We start from the raw sequence: 25,428 nt of genomic DNA on the forward strand, positions 1-25,428 counted from the left end.
GAGATGAAGATTTCATTTTTCAGCACGACCTGGCACCTGCTCACAGTGCCAAAACCACTGGTAAATGGTTTACTGACCATGGTATTACTGTGCTCAATTGGCCTGCCAACTCTCCTGACCTGAACCCCATAGAGAATCTGTGGGATATTGTGAAGAGAAAGTTGAGAGACGCAAGACCCAACACTCTGGATGAGCTTAAGGCCGCTATTGAAGCATCCTGGGCCTCCATAACATCTCAGCAGTGTCACAGGCTGATTGCCTCCATGCCACGCCGCATTGAAGCAGTCATTTCTGCCAAAGGATTCCCGACCAAGTATTGAGTGCATAACTGAACATTATTATTTGTTGGTTTTTTTGTTTGTTATTAAAAAACACTTTTATTTGATTGGATGGGTGAAATATGCTAATTTATTGAGACAGGTTTTTTGGGTTATCAGGAGTTGTATGCCAAAATCATCAGTATTAAAACAATAAAAGACCTGACAAATTTCAGTTGGTGGATAATGAATCTATAATATATGAAAGTTTAATTGTAATCATTACATTATGGTAAATAATGAAATTTAACACTATATGCTAATTTTTTGAGAAGGACCTGTATAACGGGTGACAGGCGGGGTGACGTCACCACTGAGCAGATATAACGGGTGACAGATGGGTGACGTCACCACTGAGCAGATATAACGGGTGACAGGCGGGGTGACGTCACCACTGAGCAGATATAACGGATGACAGGCGGGGGGACGTCACCACTGAGCAGATATGACAGGTGACAGATGGGGTGATGTAACCACTCAGCAGATATAACGGGTGACAGATGGGTGACGTCACTATTGAGCAGATATAACAGGTGAAGGATGGGTGACGTCACCACTGAGCAGATATAACGGGTGACAGGCGGGGGGACGTCACCACTGAGCAGATATAACAGGTGAAGGATGGGTGATGTCACCACTGAGCAGATATAACGGGTGACAGATGGGGTGACGTCACCAGTGAGCAGATATAACGGGTGACAGATGGGGTGACGTCACCAGTGAGCAGATATAACGGGTGACAGATGGGGTGACGTCACTAGTGAGCAGATATAACGGATGACAGAGGAGGCAACGCGCCTCCGCCGCCAGCCTGGCGATGTCATGCCTGAAACCCCGCCCAGCTGCTTAGACACGCCCACTCACGTGAGTCAGAGTAGGCGTAGTTTTGCAGTGCTCACCCGGAGGGCGGGGCTCGGTTGCTTGGTAACGGGACGCTACACTCGGTGACATCGGTAGAAGCAAAATGCCGCCCAAGAAGAAAAAGGGAAAGGAAAGCGCCGCCGGTAAGACGAAGAAGACTCTGCCGGAGACGAGCAAACCGGAGCCGGTGTCTGAGGGGAGCAAGGAGTACTACCAGCTGCAGATCCAGGACCTGGAGGGCCGAGTGGACCGGTAACTGTGACTTCTTGTAGTACTACAAGTCCCAGCACTGCAGACTGTTGGTGCAACTAGTCAAGAGGTTCTGCAGCAGCAGTGACCCGATACAGTCTGTCCGTACCTAGGACACTTCACAAATAAAGTTATTGCATTCCTGCCAGCACTTCTCCTCCTCCCAAATAACTTTATTAACCCCTTCCTTCTCTGGGGTTCCCTCCCGATCTTCCCGTCCCCATAGCAGTCTAGGAAGTGATTATTGCAGGACGCCATTTACGTCACCGCATGATGTACGGGGACAAGAGAGAAAAATCCCAAGTGCGGTAAAAGGGGAACGATCCTCCACCATTCCCCTATCCCTCCGCCATTCCCCTATCCCTCCGCCATTCCCCTATCCCTCCGCCATTCCCCTATCCCTCCGCCATTCCACTATCCCTCCACCATTCCACTATCCCTCCACCATTCCCCTATCCCTCCACCATTCCCCTATCCCTCCACCATTCCACTATCCCTCCACCATTCCCCTATCCCTCCACCATTCCCCTATCCCTCCACCATTCCCCTATCCCTCCACCATTCCACTATCCCTCCACCATTCCCCTATCCCTCCACCATTCCCCTATCCCTCCACCATTCCCCTATCCCTCCACCATTCCACTATCCCTCCACCATTCCCCTATCCCTCCACCATTCCCCTATCCCTCCACCATTCCCCTATCCCTCCACCATTCCACTATCCCTCCACCATTCCCCTATCCCTCCACCATTCCACTATCCCTCCACCATTCCCCTATCCCTCCACCATTCCCCTATCCCTCCACCATTCCACTATCCCTCCACCATTCCACTATCCCTCCACCATTCCACTATCCCTCCACCATTCCCCTATCCCTCCACCATTCCACTATCCCTCCACCATTCCACTATCCCTCCACCATTCCACTATCCCTCCACCATTCCCCTATCCCTCCACCATTCCACTATCCCTCCACCATTCCTCCACCATTCCCCTATCCCTCCACCATTCCACTATCCCTCCACCATTCCCCTATCCCTCCACCATTCCACTATCCCTCCACCATTCCTCCATCCCTCCACCATTCCTCCACCATTCCCCTATCCCTCCACCATTCCACTATCCCTCCACCATTCCCCTATCCCTCCACCATTCCCCTATCCCTCCACCATTCCACTATCCCTCCACCATTCCCCTATCCCTCCACCATTCCCCTATCCCTCCACCATTCCCCTATCCCTCCACCATTCCACTATCCCTCCACCATTCCCCTATCCCTCCACCATTCCCCTATCCCTCCACCATTCCACTATCCCTCCACCATTCCCCTATCCCTCCACCATTCCACTATCCCTCCACCATTCCACTATCCCTCCACCATTCCCCTATCCCTCCACCATTCCCCTATCCCTCCACCATTCCCCTATCCCTCCACCATTCCCCTATCCCTCCACCATTCCCCTATCCCTCCACCATTCCACTATCCCTCCACCATTCCCCTATCCCTCCACCATTCCCCTATCCCTCCACCATTCCCCTATCCCTCCACCATTCCACTATCCCTCCACCATTCCCCTATCCCTCCACCATTCCCCTATCCCTCCACCATTCCCCTATCCCTCCACCATTCCACTATCCCTCCACCATTCCCCTATCCCTCCACCATTCCACTATCCCTCCACCATTCCCCTATCCCTCCACCATTCCCCTATCCCTCCACCATTCCCCTATCCCTCCACCATTCCCCTATCCCTCCACCATTCCCCTATCCCTCCACCATTCCCCTATCCCTCCACCATTCCACTATCCCTCCACCATTCCCCTATCCCTCCACCATTCCCCTATCCCTCCACCATTCCCCTATCCCTCCACCATTCCACTATCCCTCCACCATTCCACTATCCCTCCACCATTCCACTATCCCTCCACCATTCCCCTATCCCTCCACCATTCCCCTATCCCTCCACCATTCCACTATCCCTCCACCATTCCCCTATCCCTCCACCATTCCACTATCCCTCCACCATTCCCCTATCCCTCCACCATTCCCCTATCCCTCCACCATTCCACTATCCCTCCACCATTCCACTATCCCTCCACCATTCCCCTATCCCTCCACCATTCCACTATCCCTCCACCATTCCCCTATCCCTCCACCATTCCCCTATCCCTCCACCATTCCACTATCCCTCCACCATTCCACTATCCCTCCACCATTCCACTATCCCTCCACCATTCCCCTATCCCTCCACCATTCCACTATCCCTCCACCATTCCTCCACCATTCCACTATCCCTCCACCATTCCACTATCCCTCCACCATTCCACTATCCCTCCACCATTCCACTATCCCTCCACCATTCCACTATCCCTCCACCATTCCACTATCCCTCCACCATTCCCCTATCCCTCCACCATTCCACTATCCCTCCACCATTCCCCTATCCCTCCACCATTCCCCTATTGTTTTTTTTTTGTTTGGTTCTTTTCTCCATTTATTGTATTGTAATAATGACCCGGTAACATGATTCTCCGGGACGGGGGCGATTACAGCCTTACCAAACTTGTAGAGGGGTTTTTCTATATTTAAGTGGTTAAAAAAAAATTCTAAACTTTGCAAAAGGAAGAAAAAAAAGTTTTTTTTTGTTCTTTTCTAAGACCGGTAACTTTTTGTCAGTGGATGGACTCGTGATAGGGCTTGTTTTTGCGTACTGATCTGTCATTATTAATACCATTTTGTAGAACATATGACGGACTAATCACTTTTTATTGGATCGTTAGGTGACAGGAGTGGTGATCCCCCCCACCAGCATTGCACTACTTAAATTCAGACATTATCAGAAACAATTAAGTAGTTAAAAATCAGCTTTTGGAGTACGCTCTGGTCGCTGCGCAGAGGCGGGTGCTGGCTGTAGAAGACAGCTGGCTTCTGCCGTGTATGTATGTAAAGAGTTAAAGGGGCACTCAAGCCAAAAATATTTATCACCTATCCACTAGATTGGTGATGTTGGATCGGTGGGGGCCCCCATCCTCTGAAGCCACATGACTGTGATTGGAAACTATGGGGCTGATAATAGCAGCCGAGGACTTACCTCTATAGTCTCCGGGCCAGTGGGGTCCCAGTGGTCAGATCCCCTCCAGTCTCTCATATTTCAGGAGCCCAGTGGCTCGCTGACATTATTTCTTGGCCACACGTCTATATCGCTGTGGTGAGCACACGTTGCTTACTTTCTACACATGCTTCCCCCTTTAGATATCAAAAGAAATGGGATGAAATTTGCGCCAAGGAGACCTTCTACCAGGCGCAGTTTGAGCAGCTGACGAGCGATAAGAAGGAGATTGTGTCATTTCTGAAACGCATGCTGAACCAGCGCGTGGATGAAGTCGCCGACCTCAACGACCAGTTGTCCAGTCTGCAGCAGGCCAAGGAAGCCGAGAAGGCCGCCTACGAGACGCAGCTGGGGCAGATGAGGCGTGAGTTCCAGGAGACGAAGGACAAGCTCATGTCAGAGAACATGCTACTAGGTAACAAAAAAACATTGGTACCGGACGCTTCTGCTTTGTAGTCCAGGGAGACAAGGAGTCAAGATGGCTGCATCCTATTCCTATTTCTGGCAGATTGACATTTTAAATAGGGAACACCAATGCGGTGAAGATGGTACATGCTGAGCATGCGCTAGAGGCTGGGTGCAGATGGCGCATGGACTGGTAGATTGGCGCACACCGCGCATGCGCTAGAGGCTGGGTGCAGACCGTGCATGCACTAGACGATGGGGGCAGACCGCGCATGCGCTACAAGATGAGCACAGACCGCGCGTGTGCTAGACGATGGGGGCAGACCGTGCATGCGCTACAAGATGAGCACAGACCGCGCGTGTGCTAGACGACGGGGGCAGACCGTGCATGCGCTAGAAGATGGGCACAGGCCATGCATGCACTAGATGGGGAGGGTGTATCGTACATTTGCTAGAAGCTGGGTGCACAATACAAATGTGCTAGCAGCTTTATTGTGTAACCACGGGATTTCGCCAGGGTTTGCATCCATGGTCCGGTCTTCAAGAACATCAGATAAAGCAGTCAGGGAGAACTTAGATTACTTTTTTTTTTACATGTACATTGTATTTGGGCTACACAGGACATCTTTGGACAAAAACATGAGCAGATGTGGTGGTGTTTTTTTTTTTTTTTTTTTTGGGGGGGGAGGTCAAAAACGTACACCGGCTCCAATTGACAGACTACCCCAAGCTGCTCTTTTATCAAGGCCCAGCCTCACCAGCATGATTCATGTTTTATAAGGGTTTTTTTTTTTTTTAGAAGTCAGGTCTGCAGAAGGATATTTCATGACTCTGATAAATGTCTTTAAGAGGGACCACAGAGAATGAGGGTTTATGGGGCTAGTTATACTGTAACCCACAGATTGGCACAGGGTGGGGGTGATTTTAGGACTCAATTACATCTGTATTTCAGCTTTGATTTTAAAGGGATTGTCTCATGAAGACGACCACAGCCAATGTGCTAAGGTGGGATCCTCTGGACCTTCCTTGAGGCGCCATGAAGGACTTAAAGGGGACCTGTCAAGTAAAATAATGCCATTTACCTGCAGATATGGGGTGAATCTGCAAGTTACTACTGTTCTGACACCGTGCGGCTCCAGCACCGGGAGGAAATGAACCTTATTTTCCCTGGCAGTGTTCAGCTTTCAGTCATAGGGGCTGCGGTGGCACGGCTTCATTCATGACTGTGTGTATTGAGAGCGGCAGCTGTAACTGCGCCCCCAACACTGACTGACAGCCGGCTCTATTGCTGATCCTGCTGTCAGTCAGTGCGGGGGTCATAGTTACAGCTGCTGCCCTCCATACACACAGCGGTGACTGAAGCCGTGCCTGCGCCACCCCTATGACTGAAAGCTGAACGCTGCTGAGGGGAATAAAGCTCATTTCCTCCCAGTCACGGGGGTCTGCTGACTAATAGCGTTATTTTCCATGATTTTCTGGGCATGTCCTCAATGACCAATTGTTTTGCTTTGTTGCCAGCGGGCAAGTTGGCCTCCTTGGAAGAGTTCAGGGTGCAGAAAGAAAACCTGATGGCCAAGTTTGCCGCATTGGAGGAGAAGTTAAGAAACCAGGAGGAAGAACACAAGGAAACGATGTATAAGTTGGAGAAGAAGGCAGTGCTGGACAAGGACAGGTCAGTGCTCTGCCATCAGGGACAGCACCGGAGCACAAGTACTTGCAGGACCGTGATCCAGTGGCCACGTCAGTAGACTATGGCTGCCATACCAGAGCCCTGCAACCCCCCCCCCCGTACCTGCCGGCCATTTTCAGCTCTTATTCTGATTAATAGGCCCAACTCAATGTCAGAACCTACCGGCCATGTAATGTGTTATTACCTGAATATGGACAATCCCTTTAAGACTCTGGACATTAGTCGCACTGGTAGTCAGTACTTTAACGCCTTCTCTTCCTCAGGTTGAAGAAGGAAATGGTGCAGAAGGTTAACACCGTGGCAGCCGAATTCCGCCGAGTATCCAACGATCAGATGGCCGAGACTACAAAGCGCGTAATCCGTGAGAACGTGGCCGTCAGCTCCCAGCTGGCCAAAATGTCCGAGAAGAGTTTAGTGCTGATCCAAGAGAACGACCTGCTGAAAGAACACGAGGCCGAGCTGAGGAAACAGGTGGAGATGCTGGAGGAGAACGAGAAAGAGCTGGCGAAGAACAACGTCAGCAACCAAAAGGTGAAGTGGCCACGCGGGATGGAACGGGTCAGCGATCAGGTCACGGACTGTCATGGTGGACTCTAGTAATGAGGGGAACCTGGGGCTCATGTCTTGGCATATGAGCATGTGCGCTTACTTGCTATTAAAGCGGGTTTCAAGTCTTTAAGGGGTTATCGCCTTTCAGAAAATAAAAGGTCACTGGGGTAGTTTATTATTTCCGTGGGTCCAGCGCTGAGTCTCAGCCGCTGCCCCCTATATCTGGTATTGGCTGCGGTGCTGCCATCATATACAGTGCCGCAGCCAATCAGTGAACTCAGTGGGTCTACCCATAGATGGACCGGCCCCCCAGAGCTCACCGATTGGCTGCAGTGCGGTTGACGGTGCATCACCGCTGCAGCCAATAACAGACACCAGTAGCAGCGGTAAAGACTCAGCACCAGACCTGGGTGAGGGCGAGTACAATACAGGTTTGTTTTATAACAAACTGCATTCAGGGACCAATATTTGTTTTGAAAGGGATAAACCCCCTTTAAATATTCAGCGAAATGTGCACTTTGATTGACCACTGGGACACATCTTAAAAATGGAGGGGCTGCGGGCTGACGTAGCATATCGGTCCCTGAGCAGCAGCACCAGGCCACCTGACGAGGAGTGTGACTAATAATGTCCTTGTGATGGAGCCACTTAAAGGGGCTGTCAATCAGCGTTCACTGCTGCAGCAGGAGGTGAACAGCGCTGATGAAAATGTCTGCACCGACCTGCTGGGACACACTACCTGCCGATGCGGAAGGGAGCGATGGTGGGCAACCCCTTTAAGAGCTTTTCTGTTCTATCCATGTGGCAGGTGATCCGTATGTTGACCGAGCAGTGTCAGCAGCAGCAGGAAATGCTGGACGAGGCTCTGCACAAGGTGCAGGAGCTGAACCATCTGCACACGGAGCATCAGTCTCTGCTGGAGGAGGCGCAGGCACTTAGGTGAGCAGCGCGATCGTGTAAAGAGAGGAGAGCTTTATATTTCTTGATCAAAAAGTTTTTGACCATTTTGTGCATGCAGCTCACATGCCAACCTATGTGTCTCCATGGTTACAGACTACAAATAAACCCTATGTGAAGACACAAAAGCGCACAGAGAGGTAAAAAAAATACTCTGTTGTAAAAAAGTCACAGTAAATAAGCAAGTGCTAGTCAAAAAATGAAAAAATACAGGGTATTTAGTTAATACGTTTTTTTGCAAAAAAAAGTATGTTAAGCTGCTCCACCAATCGCCAAGGTATACCCATAATAGAGCAGTCCTGTCTAATGTATATATTTTTTGACTAGCACTTGCTTATTTACTGTGACTTTTTTACAACAGAGTATTTTTTTTACCTCTCTGTGCGCTTTTGTGTCTTCAAGTTCTTTGGTGGTGTGAACAGGTTTCTACAGACTTGTTTGCTATGCAGGTGGCCCATGTGTTTTTGGTTTTATAATTGCTCTCTTGTTTCTACAAGACTGGGGAGTCCACCACTCTTCTGTGGGTCATTTGCATTGTAGCTGTTCCATCTCGCATGTTCAACACGGATATTTTCTCTCTGAGCCCTGTTCATACAGGTACTATACAGATGATCAGGTTTTTAAATACATCAGATAGGAATTATATACATTAGACAGGACTGTTCTATTATGGGTATACCTTGGCGATTGGTGGAGCAGCTTAACATACTTTTTTTGTAAAAAAAACGTATTAACTAAATACCCTGTATTTTTTCATTTTTTGACTAGCACTTGCTTATTTACTGTGACTTTTTTACAACAGAGTATTTTTTTACCTCTCTGTGCGCTTTTGTGTCTTCAAGTTCTTTGGTGGTGTGAACAGGTTTCTACAGACTTGTTTGCTATGCAGGTGGCCCATGTGTTTTTGGTTAAATAAACCCTATGTGTAGACTGATCGTGAGGTCAAGCGCTGCTACTGGTCACACACAACGCAGTGAATCAACGTGGAGCCATGTCATCCCTACTTGTAGCCACAAGCCATGGGCCACTAGCAGGCATTTGCCAGAATGCCCGATGCGCAGTCCGGCCTTGGCCACTAGTCACACTGACCTCAGGGAGGCATAGTAGACCAAGTAGTTACTCTACATGACCAATGGTGACAGCGTCTGCTTCTCCCCCATAGGCAGAGGATGACGTCCCTGGAGGAAGAGGTGCAAAGACTTATGGAAGGGAGGAACATCGCAAGCAGGCAGGCAGACGACGAGGTGAAGAAGAGGCAAGCGGTGGAGGAAGTCCTAAGTCAGGCAGCGTCTTCTCTGAAGGACATGCTCGTGGTATGACACCACCACACATTATGCCTGAAATATCAGTATCTGGACATGTGCACACAGTGCAATAGTGGCGACCCATCAGATGTTATGGAGGGCGCACACCCAGGCTCAGCCAGCGCTCGCTCCGACCATATAATACACAGCATGAAGTACCGCAGAGGCCCATCGCTAGCCATTCACAGCGTTCACGTGTCCTTACAGGAGAAGTCCACAGACGAGGAAGGTGAAAGACACGATGAATCCCTGGAAAGACGGAGCAACGTGCTGCACAGTCTCCTGCTGCTGCTGAACAGTGCGGCCGCTCTGGGGCTGGGGCCAGGGCTACAGGACTTCCAGAGAATAGACCCGGACTATTACACAGCACCCAGGGGCAACAGGTACCGTATAACTAGTGTTAAGATTGCAATGCCTCATGTCCCCTGTGGAGGTGCTGCAGATAAATCCAACAATTGATTTCTGGTTACAGGTAATCACTGGTTTCCTACCAGAGAAACACCCTGTGATCAGATAATCATTAGTGGATGGAGGTTATTCCCAGAATAGACATTATCTCCTTTCACAGATTTCTGATGGGACCCCCAGTGATCTTGTAGAGGGGGGTCCAGATCCATCAGAACAGGCCCATCTTAAATGCAGTGAAGGTGCTCATGCTCCATTCATGGTCTATGGGACTACTAGAGAAAGCTGAGAGCAGCGGCCCCCTATTTCTGGCAGTTCCTTAGACAATGAATGGAGCAGAGGTGAAGCATGTGCTCTTTGTGCCTCTGTAGAGCCCCATTCTCAGGATCTTTGGGGGTCTTAGCGATCAGCAAGTTATCCCTTATCGATTAGCAATAAAAAGTTGTTTCCCAAATAGAAAATTAACAAAAAAAAGGATTGTCAAAAGCAGGCAAACTATTTCCCTTCATGACAGGCAGGATATGCCATCAACAGGGGTCTGACTTCGGGGGGAGCTCTAATCAATCTCACAAAGGGAAGCAATAAGGTGCAGGTTAAAGCAAAGTGGTCCGTCAGGACTTTGTCCCACATAGCGCTGGTCATTAACTGGAACAGAGCTCCGTTTTCTTAAAGGGATTCTTACAATACCAGCCACCAAGCCGGGCCCAGAGTGGCTCCTGAGGAAGGGGCACATGTCACGCTACGAGTGCATTCACTGAACTTATTTCTTTCTTACCTTCTGTTCGGCAAATATTATCACCAGAACCTAGAGCCTCGTATATGCCTATGAGGCTGGAGACCCTGGGGGGTGTGGGTGATTGCGGCCATGACATGGACGGTAAATATGAAGGCTGTGTGAATACGGCCCGTGTTAAGAATCCTGACATTTTGTGTGATTTCCCCTATAGGCCGACAGTTTCCCCCATCTTAAAGGGCCCTGGGGTAATCCCACATTACTGCGTTGGAGATCTGGGACTGGTGCCAAGACAAGATGTCTCCAATGCCATACTCGGCAAGATCGGGATGCTGTCCAGAACCACAAAGCTTGGGCCAATTCACGCCAACCCTGCCCTAGCAAAGGTAAAGCTCCGCCAGTGAGTCAAGAAAGTATGTGCCCCCGTACTTCAAGGATACATAAAGGGGTTGCCCACCTCTGGATGCATGGAATTGACCCATAGAATGTAAGTCCGCAAGGACAGGGTCCTCTCCCCTCTGTACCAGTCTGTCACTGTAAACGATATCTGTAACCCTGTATGTAACCCCTTTCTCATGTACAGAACCATGGAATTAATGGTGCTATATAAATAATAATAATAATTGGGGCTAAAAATCATTTTTTGTAGTTGGGCTTCATTAACAGTATTGCACAATTTCTGTACTGTAGCCTCTGTGTTGCACTGTATTGTTACTGCAGAATGAGTTAACTGAGAATCCATCAGTGAGCTCATAGTAAATGACAGGTGAGTTTGTATCTCTTATCTGTCTTTTTTGAGCTCCTCTCAGCTGATTTTTGACCACATCAAAGTTGACTGTGAAGCGAAAGCCTGCACAAGCCAAACGGTGCAACGCTCTCAATAAAACTCAACTACAAAGGTTACTTTTGCAACTACGGAAAAAAAAGCTAATCGTCCCCAAAGATGGACAAGCCTTTTAATATACTCTGTTTACTTGCAGGACCTTACAGGAAGCCAAGACGGCAAACTGCCGAAACAGAACCCATTACCAGGAATCTCCTCCACCCCGGCCGGCAATGCTCTTCTAATAGCGAAGTGACAGTAAACTGCGTCTGGACACATAAGATGGACCGATTATAATAAAGGCGGACGGTCGAGGCCGATCATGTAGTTCAGTCACTGCCCGCAGGAGCCGATAGGGGTCGTGTGATCAGCGTGCGAAAGTCACCACTCTCTTCCCACCTTAGGAGGCGCATGTAATATTGAGCTCTATTCTCAATGTATCTGGTGTGAAAAAGGCGAATATAATGCGACTATAAACTCTTCACGTTTATTCTTCCCATTCATAAAACCGAGCAGATCTGTAATATTGTGTTATGCCTGGTACAGGGCGGACGAGTGTGTCCTGCTCTCTCAGGCCCTGCACCCAGCATAAGTGTTCCTTTATCCCACTCCCAGTTCACTAAAATCTTTAGGGTAGGATATCACTATTGGATTTTAGGGGGGTCCCTGACAATCAGCTGTTTGACGGGCAAGGACCATGGCCCTCATTCAATGCCACTGGCTTTTTTTAGAGTCTTGTTTACTACAGCTTTATTCCATGTAAGTGAATGGTCCTGGACTGCAACACCAATAATAAACGTATAAGGGAGTGTGACGGGTGACTAGAAGGGGTGTAAGACCGCACCATTATGATGATGATGAATTAATAGGTCAACAATTTATTTTTATAGAACAGGAAATCCCCTGTATTACATGAGGCATGGGAGTCATTATGAGGTTCAAAAAATTAAAGGGGCTGTCCACGACTTTGATACTGAAAACCTATCCTATATCAGATCAGTGAGGGTCCCACGCCCATTACCAAGAACGGCAACGCGGCTCTTATCGAGTTGAATAGGAGCTGATGTGCAGTACCTATTCTGGCCACTATACGGTGTGTGGCGCTGTACTGTTCCAGCTCCTTACACGGTGTATACCCCACTGCCAGAGCTGATAACAGCTGATCGTGGGGGTCCAGGTATTCCTGTGATTACACCAGATGAGAGGTGGCGCCCTCCGCAGGTGGTTCCGAGCCACGGTCGCCTTCTCTTCAGTTGAACGTTTATAAACTGAACATTCTAGCCACCTTCATATTCTGTTTTGCACTGGCCTAGTTATTGGCGTCGTGGTCTGAGTCCTTTTTTGGATATGTCCAAGTAACAAGTCCAGACCTTTCTCCAAAACCAAGGTCAGTGTCTCCTGCTCATGCTTTGTAAAGCGTCCCAGCACATAGGGGGTCACCGAAGACTTGTCAGCCGGGCGTCCGATGCCAATCAAGAGTCTGACCATCGTCTGCCAAGGGAGAAAAACACAAAGTCTTCATTACAGAATCCTGGTAAATGAAAGGTGGGCAAATGTCGGCCGCAGAACTTACGTCTGACTTCAGGTGGTCAATGCAGGAACGGACACCATTGTGGCCCCTAGAAAATACAGGAGGCAGCCGGGGTCAGAATACACATCAGAGGACTGCGTGTATAGCCTACATACTGCCAGCAATCGCCCACCATAACAGGGGTCAGACACTTTAAATAAGCATTAACCCCTTCATGACCCAGCCTATTTTGACCTTAAAGACCTTGCCGTTTTTTGCAATTCTGACCAGTGTCCCTTTATGAGGTAATAACTCAGGAACGCTTCAACGGATCCTAGCGGTTCTGAGATTGTTTTTTTGTGACATATTGGGCTTCATGTTAGTGGTAAATTTAGGGCAATAAATTCTGCGTTTATTTGTGATAAAAACGGAAATTTGGCGAAAATTTTGAAAATTTCGCAATTTTCACATTTTTAATTTTTATTCTGTTAAACCAGAGAGTTATGTGACACAAAATAGTTAATAAATAACATTTCCCACATGTTTACTTTACATCAGCACAATTTTAGAAACAAAATTTTTTTTTGTTAGGAAGTTATAAGGGTTAAAATTTGACCAGCGATTTGTCATTTTTACAACGAAATTTACAAAACCATTTTTTTTAGGGACCACCTCACATTTGAAGTCAGTTTGAGGGGTCTATATGGCTGAAAATACCCAAAAGTGACACCATTCTAAAAACTGCACCCCTCAAGGTACTCAAAACCACATTCAAGAAGTTTATTAACCCTTCAGGTGCTTCACAGCAGCAGAAGCAACATGGAAGGAAAAAATGAACATTTAACTTTTTAGTCACAAAAATTATCTTTTAGCAACAATTTTTTTATTTTCCCAATGGTAAAAGGAGAAACTGAACCACGAAAGTTGTTGTGCAATTTGTCCTGAGTACGCTGATACCTCATATGTGGGGGTAAACCACTGTTTGGGCGCACGGCAGGGCTTGGAAGGGAAGGAGCGCCATTTGACTTTTTGAATCAAAAATTGGCTCCACTCTTTAGCGGACACCATGTCACGTTTGGAGAGCCCCCGTGTGCCTAAAAATTGGAGCTCCCCCACAAGTGACCCCATTTTGGAAACTAGACGCCCCAAGGAACTTATCTAGATGCATAGTGAGCACTTTGAACCCCCAGGTGCTTCACAAATTGATCCGTAAAAATGAAAAAGTACTTTTTTTTCACAAAAAAATTCTTTTAGCCTCAATTTTTTCATTTTCACATGGGCAACAGGATAAAATGGATCCTAAAATGTGTTGGGCAATTTCTCCTGAGTACGCCGATACCTCATATGTGGGGGTAAACCACTGTTTGGGCACATGGTAAGGCTCGGAAGGGAAGGAGCGCCATTTGACTTTTTGAATGGAAAATTATTTCCATCGTTAGCGGACACCATGTCGCGTTTGGAGAGCTCCTGTGTGCCTAAACATTGGCGCTCCCCCACAAGTGACCCCATTTTGGAAACTAGACCCCCCAAGGAACTTATTTAGATGCCTAGTGAGCACTTTAAACCCTCAGGTGCTTCACAAATTGATCTGTAAAAATGAAAAAGTACTTTTTTTTCACAAAAAAATTCTTTTCGCCTCAATTTTTTCATTTTCACATGGGCAGTAGGATAAAATGGATCATAAAATTTGTTGGGCAATTTCTCCCGAGTACGCCGATACCTCATATGTGGGGGTAAACCACTGTTTGGGCACACGGCAGGGCTCGGAAGGGAAGGCGCGCCATTTGACTTTTTGAATGGAAAATTAGCTCCAATTGTTAGCGGACACCATGTCGCGTTTGGAGAGCCCCTGTGTGCCTATGCATTGGAGCTCCCCCACAAGTGACCCCATTTTGGAAACTAGACCCCCCAAGGAACTTATCTAGATGCATATTGAGCACTTTAAACCCCCAGGTGCTTCACAGAAGTTTATAACGCAGAGCCATGAAAATAAAAAATAATTTTTCTTTCCTCAAAAATGATTTTTTAGCCTGGAATTTCCTATTTTGCCGAGGATAATAGGAGAAATTGGACCCCAAATATTGTTGTCCAGTTTGTCCTGAGTACGCTGATACCCCATATGTGGGGGTAAACCACTGTTTGGACGCACGGAAGGGCTCGGAAGGGATGGCACGCCATTTGGCTTTTTAAATGGAAAATTAGCTCCAATCATTAGCGGACACCATGTCACGTTTGGAGAGCCCCTGTGTGCCTAAACATTGGAGATCCCCCAGAAATGACCCCATTTTGGAAACTAGACCCCCAAAGGAACTAATGTAGATGTGTGGTGAGGACTTTGAACCCCCAAGTGCTTCACAGAAGTTTATAACGCAGAGCCATGAAAATAAAAAAAAAAATTATTTTCTCAAAAATGATCTTTTAGCCTGCAATTTTTTATTTTACAAAGGGTAACAGGAGAAATTTGACCCCAAAAGTTGTTGTCCAGTTTCTCCTGAGTACGCTGATACCCCATATGTGGGGGTAAACCACTGTTTGGGCACATGCCGGGGCTCGGAAGTGAAGTAGTGACATTTTGAAATGCAGACTTTGATGGAATGCTCTGTGGGCGTCACGTTGCGTTTGCAGAGCCCCTGATGTGGCTTAACAGTAGAAACCCCCCACAAGTGACCCCATTTTGGAAACTAGACCCCGAAAGGAACTTATCTAGATGTGTGGTGAGCACTTTGAACCCCCAAGTGCTTCATAGAAGTTTATAATGCAGAGCCGTGAAAATAATAAATACGTTTTCTTTCCTCAAAAATAATTATTTAGCCCAGAATTTTTTATTTTCCCAAGGGTAACAGGAGAAATTGGATCCCAAAAGTTGTTGTCCAGTTTCTCCTGAGTACGCTGATACCCCATATGTGGGGGTAAACCACTGTTTGGGCACATGCCGAGGCTCGGAAGTGAAGTAGTGACGTTTTGAAATGCAGACTTTGATGGAATGCTCTGTGGGCGTCACGTTGCGTTTGCAGAGCCCCTGATGTGGCTTAACAGTAGAAACCCCCCACAAGTGACCCAATTTTGGAAACTAGACCCCGAAAGGAACTTATCTAGATGTGTGGTGAGCACTTTGAACCCCCAAGTGCTTCATAGAAGTTTATAATGCAGAGCCGTGAAAATAATAAATACGTTTTCTTTCCTCAAAAATAATTATTTAGCCCAGAATTTTTTAATTTTCCCAAGGGTAACAGGAGAAATTTGACCCCAATATTTGTTGTCCAGTTTCTCCTGAGTACGGTGATACCCCATATGTGGGGGTAAACTACTGTTTGGGCACACGTCTGGGCTCAGAAGGGAAGTAGTGACTTTTGAAATGCAGACTTTGATGGAATGGTCTGCGGGCGTCACATTGCGTTTGCAGAGCCCCTGGTGTGCCTAAACAGTAGAAACCCCCCACAAGTGACCCCATTTTAGAAACTAGACCCCCCAAGGAACTTATCTAGATATGTGGTGAGCACTTTGAACCCTCAAGTGCTTCACAGACGTTTACAACGCAGAGCCGTGAAAATAAAAAATCATTTTTCTTTCCTCAAAAATGATGTTTTAGCAAGCATTTCTTTATTTTCACAAGGGTAACAGGAGAAATTGGACCCCAGTAATTGTTGCGCAGTTTGTCCTGAGTATGCTGGTACCCCATATGTGGGGGTAAACCACTGTTTGGGTGCACGTCGGGGCTCGGAAGTGAGGGAGCACCATTTGACTTTTTGAATACAAGATTGGCTGGAATTAATGGTGGCGCCATGTTGCGTTTGGAAGACCCCCTGATGTGCCTAAACAGTGGAAACCCCTCAATTCTAACTATAACACTAACCCCAACACACCCCTAACCCTAATCCCAACTGTAGCCATAACACTAATCACAACCCTAACCCCAACACACCCGTAACCCCAACACACCCCTAACCCTAACCACAACCCTAATTCCAACCCAACCCAACCCTAAGGCTATGTGCCAACGTTGCGGATTCGTATGAGATTTTTCAGCACCATTTTTGAAAAATCCGCGGGTAAAAGGCACTGCGTTTTACCTGCGGATTTACCGCGGATTTCCAGTGTTTTTTGTTCGGATTTCACCTGTGGATTCCTATTGAGGAACAGGTGTAAAACGCTGCGGAATCCGCACAAAGAATTGACATGCTGCGGAAAATACAACGCAGCGTTCCCGCGCGGTATTTTCCGCACCATGGGCACAGCGGATTTGGCTTTCCATATGTTTACATGGTACTGTAAACCTGATGGAACTCTGCTGCGGATCCGCAGCGGCCAATCCGCAGCCAAATCCGCACCTTGTGCACATAGCCTAATTCTAAAGGTATGTGCACACGCTGCGGAAAACGCTGCGGATCCGCAGCAGTTTCTCATGAGTTTACAGTTCAATGTAAACCTACGGGAAACAAAAATCGCTGTACACATGCTGCAGAAAAACTGCACGGAAACGCAGCGGTTTACATTCCGCAGCATGTCATTTCTTTCTGCGGATTCTGCAGCGGTTTTACAACTGCTCAAATAGAAAATCGCTGTTGTAAAACCGCATTGAAATGCGCAGAAAAAACGCGGTAAATCCGCCATAAATCCGCAGCAGTTTAGCACTGCGGATTTATCAAATCCGCAGCGGAAAAATCCGCAGAGGAACAGAATACGTGTGCACATACCGAAACCCTAACCCTAACCCTACCCCTACCCCTAACCCTAGTTCTTACCCCAACCTTAGTGGAAAAAAAATAAAAAATATTTTTTTTGTTGTCCCTACCTATGGGGATGACAAAGGGGGGGGGGGGGGGTCATTTACTTTTTTTTTTTTTATTTTGATCACTGAGATATAATCTATCTCAGTGATCAAAATTCACTCTGGAACGAATCTGCCGGCCGGCAGATTCGGCGGGCGCACTGCACATGCGCCCGCCATTTTGGAAGATGGCGGCGCCCAGGAAAGAAGACGGACGGTCCCCGGGAGGCCAGGTAAGTATAAGGGGGGGAGATCAGGGCACGGGGGGGGGGGGCGTCGGAGCACGGGGGGGGGGGGGGGGGTGGACCGGAACACGGGGGGGTGGATTGGAGCACGGAGTGGGGGATCGCTGTGCGGGCGGGTGGATCGGAGCACGGGGGGGGGGGGGGGGGGGGGAAATCGCTGTGCGGGGGGGGGATCGGAGTGCGGGGGGGTTTGATTGTAGCACGGGGGGTGTGATTGGAGCACGGGGGGAGCGGGCAGGAGGACGGGGGAGCGGAGCACAGGACCGAGGGGAGCAGACCGCAGATCGGGGGGCTGGGGGGGCGATCGGAGGAGTGGAGTGGGTGCACATTAGTGTGTCCAGCCATGGCCGATGATATTGCAGCATCGGCCATGGCTGGATTGTAATATTTCACCATTTTTTTAGGTGAAATATTACAAATCGCTCTGATTGGCAGTTTCACTTTCAACAGCCAATCAGAGCGATCGTAGCGACGAGGGGGTGAAGCCACCCCCCCTGGGCTAAACTACCACTCCCCCTGTCCCTGCAGATCGGGTGAAATGGGACTTAACCCTTTCACCCGATCTGCAGGGACGCGATCTTTCCATGACGCATATGCTGCGTCATGGGTCGGAATGGCACCGACTTTCATGACGCAGCGTATGCGTCAAAGGTCGGGAAGGGGTTAAACAGTTATTGTATGCGGTTAAAGCTACAAGATTTATAGATTTCAATGATTTGATTCAGTAGTTATAGAGGAAGCCTGAGAGCCATGCTCCTCCCACACGGTGAGCTGTCAATCACTGTCTGGGTGGGTGGAGCAAGCGGGACTCACAGGCTCTCTCTATAAATCCTAAAACTAAAAGTCTTAATCAAATCACAGAAAAATATATCATCTCAAGCTCAGCTTGTCGTCTATGCAATGCTGCCGTGACTAGGGGGCAGGACAAGTCCCCAAAAGTTGGCCAAGTGGTCTGCATTTCACTAATTAACGGACCAGATACCTTGCGCTCCCCCCGAGCTTCAGAGTCACCTTCCCCAGAGACTTGTCCAGTTCATCATGCAATAGATAGATATTCTCAGGGGTCAGGCGGAACTTTCCAGCTGAGGAAAAAAAGATCCATATAAGATTATCCATCAGTAATCCCAAATAATAATAGTAATAATGATAATAAACTTTACAACTAAAAAATGTCAATATGTATTGAGACCTTAGACCAGAAATCGTGGAAATTAAAGATGGTAAAAGGGAAGCTGCAGAACATCAACACTTACACTAAGCCAGAACAGAGCCAGTCTATAACCATGCAGGCCGATAACAGGAACCCCGTAACAAGCACTGCAAGACCCTCTGGGAGAACCAACAGTGATGGATTACAGACAAAGAAAAACCCACAGGATGCAGTGTTCCCCCATTACAAACCTAACATGCAACAAGACCCCAATATCAAAGGAACCTGGTACAAGTGTCCCCATAACAGTAACTGCCACCAAAGGAAGCAGGATTAGGGGACTCGTGTACATCCTAGATCTATGCCCAAAAGGTGTCTCCTGGCTCTGTTATGGGGGGCACCAGATGCCAGCTCGATCTACTATGGGGGGACACCAGATGCCAGCTCGATCTACTATGGGGGGCACCAGATGCCACCTCGATCTACTATGGGGGGCACCAGATGCCACCTCGATCTACTATAGGGGGCACCAGATGACGCTCAATCTACTATGGGGGGGTGCCAGATGCCAGCTCTATCTACTATGGGGGGCACCGGATGCCAGCTCGATCTACTATGGGGGCACCAGATGCCAGCTCGATCTACTATGGGGGGGGCACCAGATGCCACCGATCTACTATGGGGGGGCACCGGATGCCAGCTCGATCTACTATGGGGGGAACCAGATGACGCTCGATCTACTATGGGGGCACCAGATGCCACTTCGATCTACTATTGGGAGCACCAGATGACGCTCGACCTACTATGGGGGCACCAGATGACACTCAACCTACTATGGGGGCACCAGATGACACTCAACCTACTATGGGGGGGGCGCCAGATGACGCTCGATCTGCCATGGGGGTGCTGTTGACTCTCATGTAAGTGACAAGTACCCCTTACATGCAGCGATTATTGACCTCACCGGCATTGGCCACACTGGTCCCATTAACATTCATAAACTGCCGAGGTTTCATCAGGACTAGATGGACGCCATCAAACTGGGCAGTGACGACATCAGCTCCTGTCCGTCTGTCTGTCTTCCACTGATCGGCGACATTGAGCCTCCGCGCCAGCTGGTTAATGGCGGTCATGCCCACACTGTGCCTGGTGCCACACATGCCATGATTGCCCAGTCCGACCACCTACACATAGGAGACAGAATTATTATTATTATAGCGCCATTTATTCCATGACGCTTTACATGTGAGGAGGGGTATACATAATAAAAACAGGTACAATAATCTTGAACAATACAAGTCACAACTGGTACAGGAGGAGAGAGGACCCTGCCCACGAAGGCTCACAATCTACAAGGGATGGGTGAGAATACAGTAGGTGAGGGTAGAGCTGGTCATGCAGCGGTTTGGTCAATCGGTGATTACTGCAGGTTGTAGGCTTGTCGGAAGAGGTGGGTCTTCAGGTTCTTTTTGAAGGTTTTGATGGTAGGCGAGAGTCTGATGTGTTGTGGTAGAGGGTTCCAGAGTAGGGGTGATACGCGAGAGAAATCTTGTCTTGTATGCGATTGTGGGAAGAAGAGATAAGAGGGGAGTAGAGAAAGAGATCTTGTGAGGATCGGAGGTTGCGTGTAGGTGAGTACCGGGAGACGAGGTCACAGATGTATGGAGGAGACAGGTTGTGGATGGCTTTGTACGTCATGGTTAGGGTTTTGTAGTGGAGTCTCTGGGCAATGGGGAGCCAGTGAAGGGATTGACAGAGGGGAGAGGCCGGGGAATAGCGGGGGGACAGGTGGATTAGTCGGGCAGCTGAGTTTAGAATAGATTGGAGGGGTGCGAGAGTGTTCGAGGGGAGGCCACAGAGCAGGAGGTTGCAGTAGTCAAGGCGAGAGATGATGAGGGCATGGACTAGGGTTTTTGCAGATTCTTGGTTTAGGAATGTACGGATCCGTGAAATATTTTTGAGTTGAAGGCGGCAGGAAGTGGAAAGGGCTTGGATATGTGGTTTGAAGGAGAGATCAGCGTCAAGGATTACCCCGAGGCAGCGAGCTTGTGGGACTGGGGAGAGTGGGCAGCCATTTACTGTAATGGATAGGTTCGTTGGGGGGGTCGCGTGAGATGGGGGAGAGATGATGAATTCTGTTTTGTCCATGTTAGGTTTCAGAAATCTAGCGTAGAAGAAGGATGAAATAGTGGACAGACATTGTGGGATTCTGGTTAGTAGGATGGTGATATCTGGTCCAGAGATGTAGATCTGTGTGTCGTCAGCATAGAGATGATACTGAAAGCCATGAGATTCTATGAGCTGTCCCAGGCCAAAGGTGTAAATGGAGAAGAGCAGGGGCCCAAGAACTGAACCTTGTGGGACTCCGACAGATAGGGGACGAGGTGAGGAGGTGGTGTGTGAGTGGGGGACACTGAATGTCCGGTCTGTTAGGTATGACGAGATCCAGGATAGGGCCAAGTCTGTGATGCCAAGAGATGAGAGGGTCTGTAATAATAGGGAATGGTCCACTGTGTCAAAGGCAGGGGACAGGTCGAGGAGGAGGAGGACAGAGTAGTGTCACTTGCTCTTGGCGGTTAGTAGGTCATTGGTGACTTTAGTCAGGGCAGTTTCAGTGGAGTGGTGCGGACAGAAGCCAGATTGTAAGCGGTTGAAAAGGGAGCAAGAAGAGAGATGGGAGGACAGTTCAAGATGGACATGTTGTTCCAGTAGTTTTGAGGCATAAGGGAGAAGTGATATAGGGCGATAGCTAGATACAGAGGATGGGTGAAGAGATAATAAAACGTGTTACACGTGATACAGAGACACTTAGGGGCCATGTGCTCCCCGGTCACACATCACACTGGAACAGCTTCCCCTACAGACCAGTATGGCCACAGTACGTCAATACACCACTGTGAATAAGAATGTGCTCACCATAAAGAGCCGCCCCCTGGTGGGACCTGCACTGGCTCCATGACTCATGCACCGACCCAAGCAGAGACAGCACACTGCTCTCACCGACTGCAACATGGTCCTCTACCAACATGGTGGAAAACAGCTGACAACTTCCGGGTCATGTGACTGGCAGTCACTGATGAGGCTCCGTCATGTGATCCCTGTGTGCAGTACTATAGAGAGAAGTGTATTGTGCAGCCAGAGAGAACATCGTAGTGTTGTGTATCAGAAGGGAGAGCGAACCCTGCTGGTGGAAAATGGAATTACACCTACAATGCCTAATGTGACACAGATCAGACAAATACCAAGATCTAAGCTAGAGACAGACATTAGATAGGTATGGGATGGGGATTGCAATACAGTGGGAGGAACTGCAGCAACTCAGCCACGAAATGGAGACCCCACAATGTTACAGAGCCCCCCCCCACGAGTGCTGGGGAGCAGAGCGCAGAAAAGTCACCAACTTTCTGCTGACTCCATAACTGCAGAGTCCGGACCTCCTCTGGTATAAAAATCAGCACAAACACTGCTCCCCTAACAGGGCCTTCATGGCCGAGCAGCTACATGCAGCCTTACATCACCAATCACAATGCTGGGTGTCAGATGGAGTGGTGTAAAGCCGCCACCAGGGCTGCCACTAGAAATTTCAGGGCCCCATACTGACAAAATGTCCGGGGCCCCCTTGAGACTCCGCCCAGGCTCTATCCCAGCCCCGCCTCCAGGCTCCACCCCTCAAACTGTCCACAGTCCCACACACTCTTTCTTGGAAAAACTCCACTTCTCATCTATCACACATTAACAGTTCCCACCAGCAGATCACACATATAGCCGGCAGCTTTTGTTTTGGCCAAAAGATTTTTTAAGCCACCAAAATGACAACGTAGACACTTTTGGCCAGGCCCTACTCTACTGTAACCTATTAAATATTTGTTAAAATATGCAATACAATTTAGGTATATTTTTATTTATTTTTAAATTTTTAAAATGACCTATAATACCACATACAAGGAACAAATACCACAGCACCAGGACCAGACACCATATCACCACAGTGACCTATAATACTATCTACAAGGCACAAATACCGCCACACCATGACCAGATGAAATATTACCACCACAGTGATCGAATAATATCAAATCCAAGGAACAAATACCACAACATCATGACCAGACCACATATTACCACCACATAGTGACTGAATACTACAATACTGATCAATAATAAAAAAAACCCCACAATACTATCACCATCAGTGCCATTATACACAGGAGATCTGTACTTAGTAAGCAGTGTCTGTGTATAGGTAATCCAGTGATCACTGGTGACATTATACACAGGACCTCCGTATATAGCAGGGGTGTCAAACTGCATTCCTCGAGGGCCGCAAACCATGCGTGTTTTCAAGATTTCCTTAGCATTGCACAAGGTGCTGCAATCATTATGTGTGTAGGTGATTAAATTATCACCTGTGCAGTACAAGGAAATCCTGAAAACATGACCTGGTTGCAGCCCTCGAGGAATGCAGTTTGACACCCCTGGTATATAGTATACAGTGTATAGTGTCAGTGTATAGGTAACACACTGACTCACCAGTGACGTCTCTAGGTGAAGTCCTTCATCTTTCATCCAGCACAGACCGCCATCACTTCATCCAGCCAGGACTCGTCTCTGCAGGAAATAACACCGTTATCTCGAGTTCCACTTGCAGAACACATTACTTAATTTTCCTAACTTCTACATTACACCACATGAAGAAGGCGACATAGTATCACTCTACACAGTAATAGGACCGCCCCCCCATTTAGAACAGTATACTCAAAAAATAAAATAAATACATCACTGCAGTAATAATATCCCTTAATTAGCCACTATGGTAATAATATTCGCCATCCTAGCCCCCGTGTGTCTCATTCCTGGCGTCAGCCATATGTTCTCCCATCCTGCCCTAATGAGTATCCATCCTGCCCCATATGATCTCCCCATCCTGCCCCATCTGTCTCCATCGTATCCATCCTGCCCCATGATCCTGCCCCATCTGTCTCCAATCATGCCCGTATCACCATTCTGCCCCGTCTCCAATCATGCCCTGTGTCTCAATTCTGCCCCATCTGTCTCCAGTCATGCCCCAGTGTCTCCAGTCATGCCGCCATGTCTATCATCCTGCCCCCTGTGTCTCCAATCATGCCTCGTTTCTCCATTCTGCCCCTGTGTCCAGCAATCTGCCCCTGTGTCCAGCAATCTGCCCCTGTCCAGCGTTCTGCCCCTGTGCGCAGCATTCTGCCCCTGTGCCCAGCTTTCTGCCCGTGCCCAGCTTTCTGCCCCCTCTGTGTCCAGCTTTCTGCGCCCCCTTTGTCCAGCTTTCTGCCCCCCCCCCCTGTGCCCAGCTTTCTGCCCGTGTCCAGCTTTCTGCCCCTGTGTGCAGCTTTCTGCCCGTGTGCAGCTTTCTGCCCGTGTCTAGCGTTCTGCCCTTGTGCCCAACTTTCTGCTCCTGTTCCCAGCTTTCTGCCCCCCCGTGTCCAGCTTTCTGCCCCCCCCCCCGTGTCCAGCTTTCTGCCCCCCCCCTGTGTCCAGCTTTCTGCCCCCCCTGTGTCCAGCTTTCTGCCCCCCCCCTGTGTCCAGCTTTCTGCCCCCCCCTGTGCCCAGCTTTCTGCCCCCCCCCCCCCGTGCCCAGCTTTCTGCCCCCCCTGTGTCCAGCTTTCTGCCCACCCTGTGTCCAGCTTTCTGCCCCCCCTGTGTCCAGCTTTACTGCCCTGAGCCCCCCCGGATCGCCGCTCTCAATAAAAAAATAACAAAAAAAACAAAAAACAAGTTCTGCTTACCTGCCGCGCTCCTGCTTTCTCCACGCAGCTGAAGCGTGCACTCGCCGGCGACTGACAATGACGTCAGACGCCGGCGACCTGCACGCTGCGGCTGATGTCAGCTGCCAGCCTCAGATTGGCTGGCGGCTGTTAACTATTGACGTGCGGGCGCGGGTCCACACGTCAATAGCGTTAAACAGCTGCAGCGCAGGCCGCCTCTAAGGGCCCGGTTCAGCCTGCGGCTGCCGGTAGGGGCCCGGTGAGCAGATAAGACGGGGCCCGATGCAGGCCCCCTCTGCTCACCGGGCCCCATACGCCAGTCACAGCTGTAATGCCCTGATGGCGGCCCTGGCCGCCACCACGGGACTCTGGAGGAGATTTGCTCTGTGGAGTGACTGATCACACTTCTCTACAGTCCTGCTCATCGTTATTGGCACCCATGAAGTTTAAGTACACGAGGGGAATATCTCCTGAAAAAAAATGAATCAAGTGAAACAGTTTTTTGTACACAGCACTCGTGTTAAATACAAAAGAGCAAATGATAAACAATAATGTAAAGCAAAAAATAATGGGAGGAAAAATAGAAAAACCTGAATCTTGCTGTAACGCTGGT

The 25,428-nt window shown here is 48.8% G+C and overlaps 2 protein-coding genes across 2 annotated transcripts; one reads left to right on the plus strand and one right to left on the minus strand.

The window, feature by feature from the left end:
- Nucleotides 1–1,223: 1,223 nt before the first annotated feature.
- Nucleotides 1,224–11,884, plus strand: LOC138662443 (cilia- and flagella-associated protein 157-like). Its single transcript, XM_069748098.1, has 9 exons — nt 1,224–1,430; nt 4,682–4,953; nt 6,462–6,615; nt 6,897–7,164; nt 7,991–8,121; nt 9,302–9,452; nt 9,651–9,826; nt 10,796–10,967; nt 11,562–11,884. Exons 1-9 carry the CDS (start codon nt 1,282–1,284, stop codon nt 11,658–11,660), a joined length of 1,572 nt encoding a protein of 523 aa, XP_069604199.1. The 5' UTR covers nt 1,224–1,281; the 3' UTR covers nt 11,661–11,884.
- Nucleotides 11,885–12,266: 382 nt separating this feature from the next.
- Nucleotides 12,267–22,142, minus strand: PTRH1 (peptidyl-tRNA hydrolase 1 homolog). Its single transcript, XM_069748099.1, has 5 exons — nt 21,994–22,142; nt 20,042–20,261; nt 18,910–19,009; nt 12,978–13,023; nt 12,267–12,895 (listed from the first exon to the last, which is right to left on the minus strand). Exons 1-5 carry the CDS (start codon nt 22,087–22,089, stop codon nt 12,692–12,694), a joined length of 666 nt encoding a protein of 221 aa, XP_069604200.1. The 5' UTR covers nt 22,090–22,142; the 3' UTR covers nt 12,267–12,691.
- Nucleotides 22,143–25,428: the final 3,286 nt, after the last annotated feature.

Source organism: Ranitomeya imitator, chromosome 2, assembly GCF_032444005.1.
Source record: "Ranitomeya imitator isolate aRanImi1 chromosome 2, aRanImi1.pri, whole genome shotgun sequence".
In the NCBI taxonomy this organism is placed as follows: domain Eukaryota; kingdom Metazoa; phylum Chordata; class Amphibia; order Anura; family Dendrobatidae; genus Ranitomeya; species Ranitomeya imitator.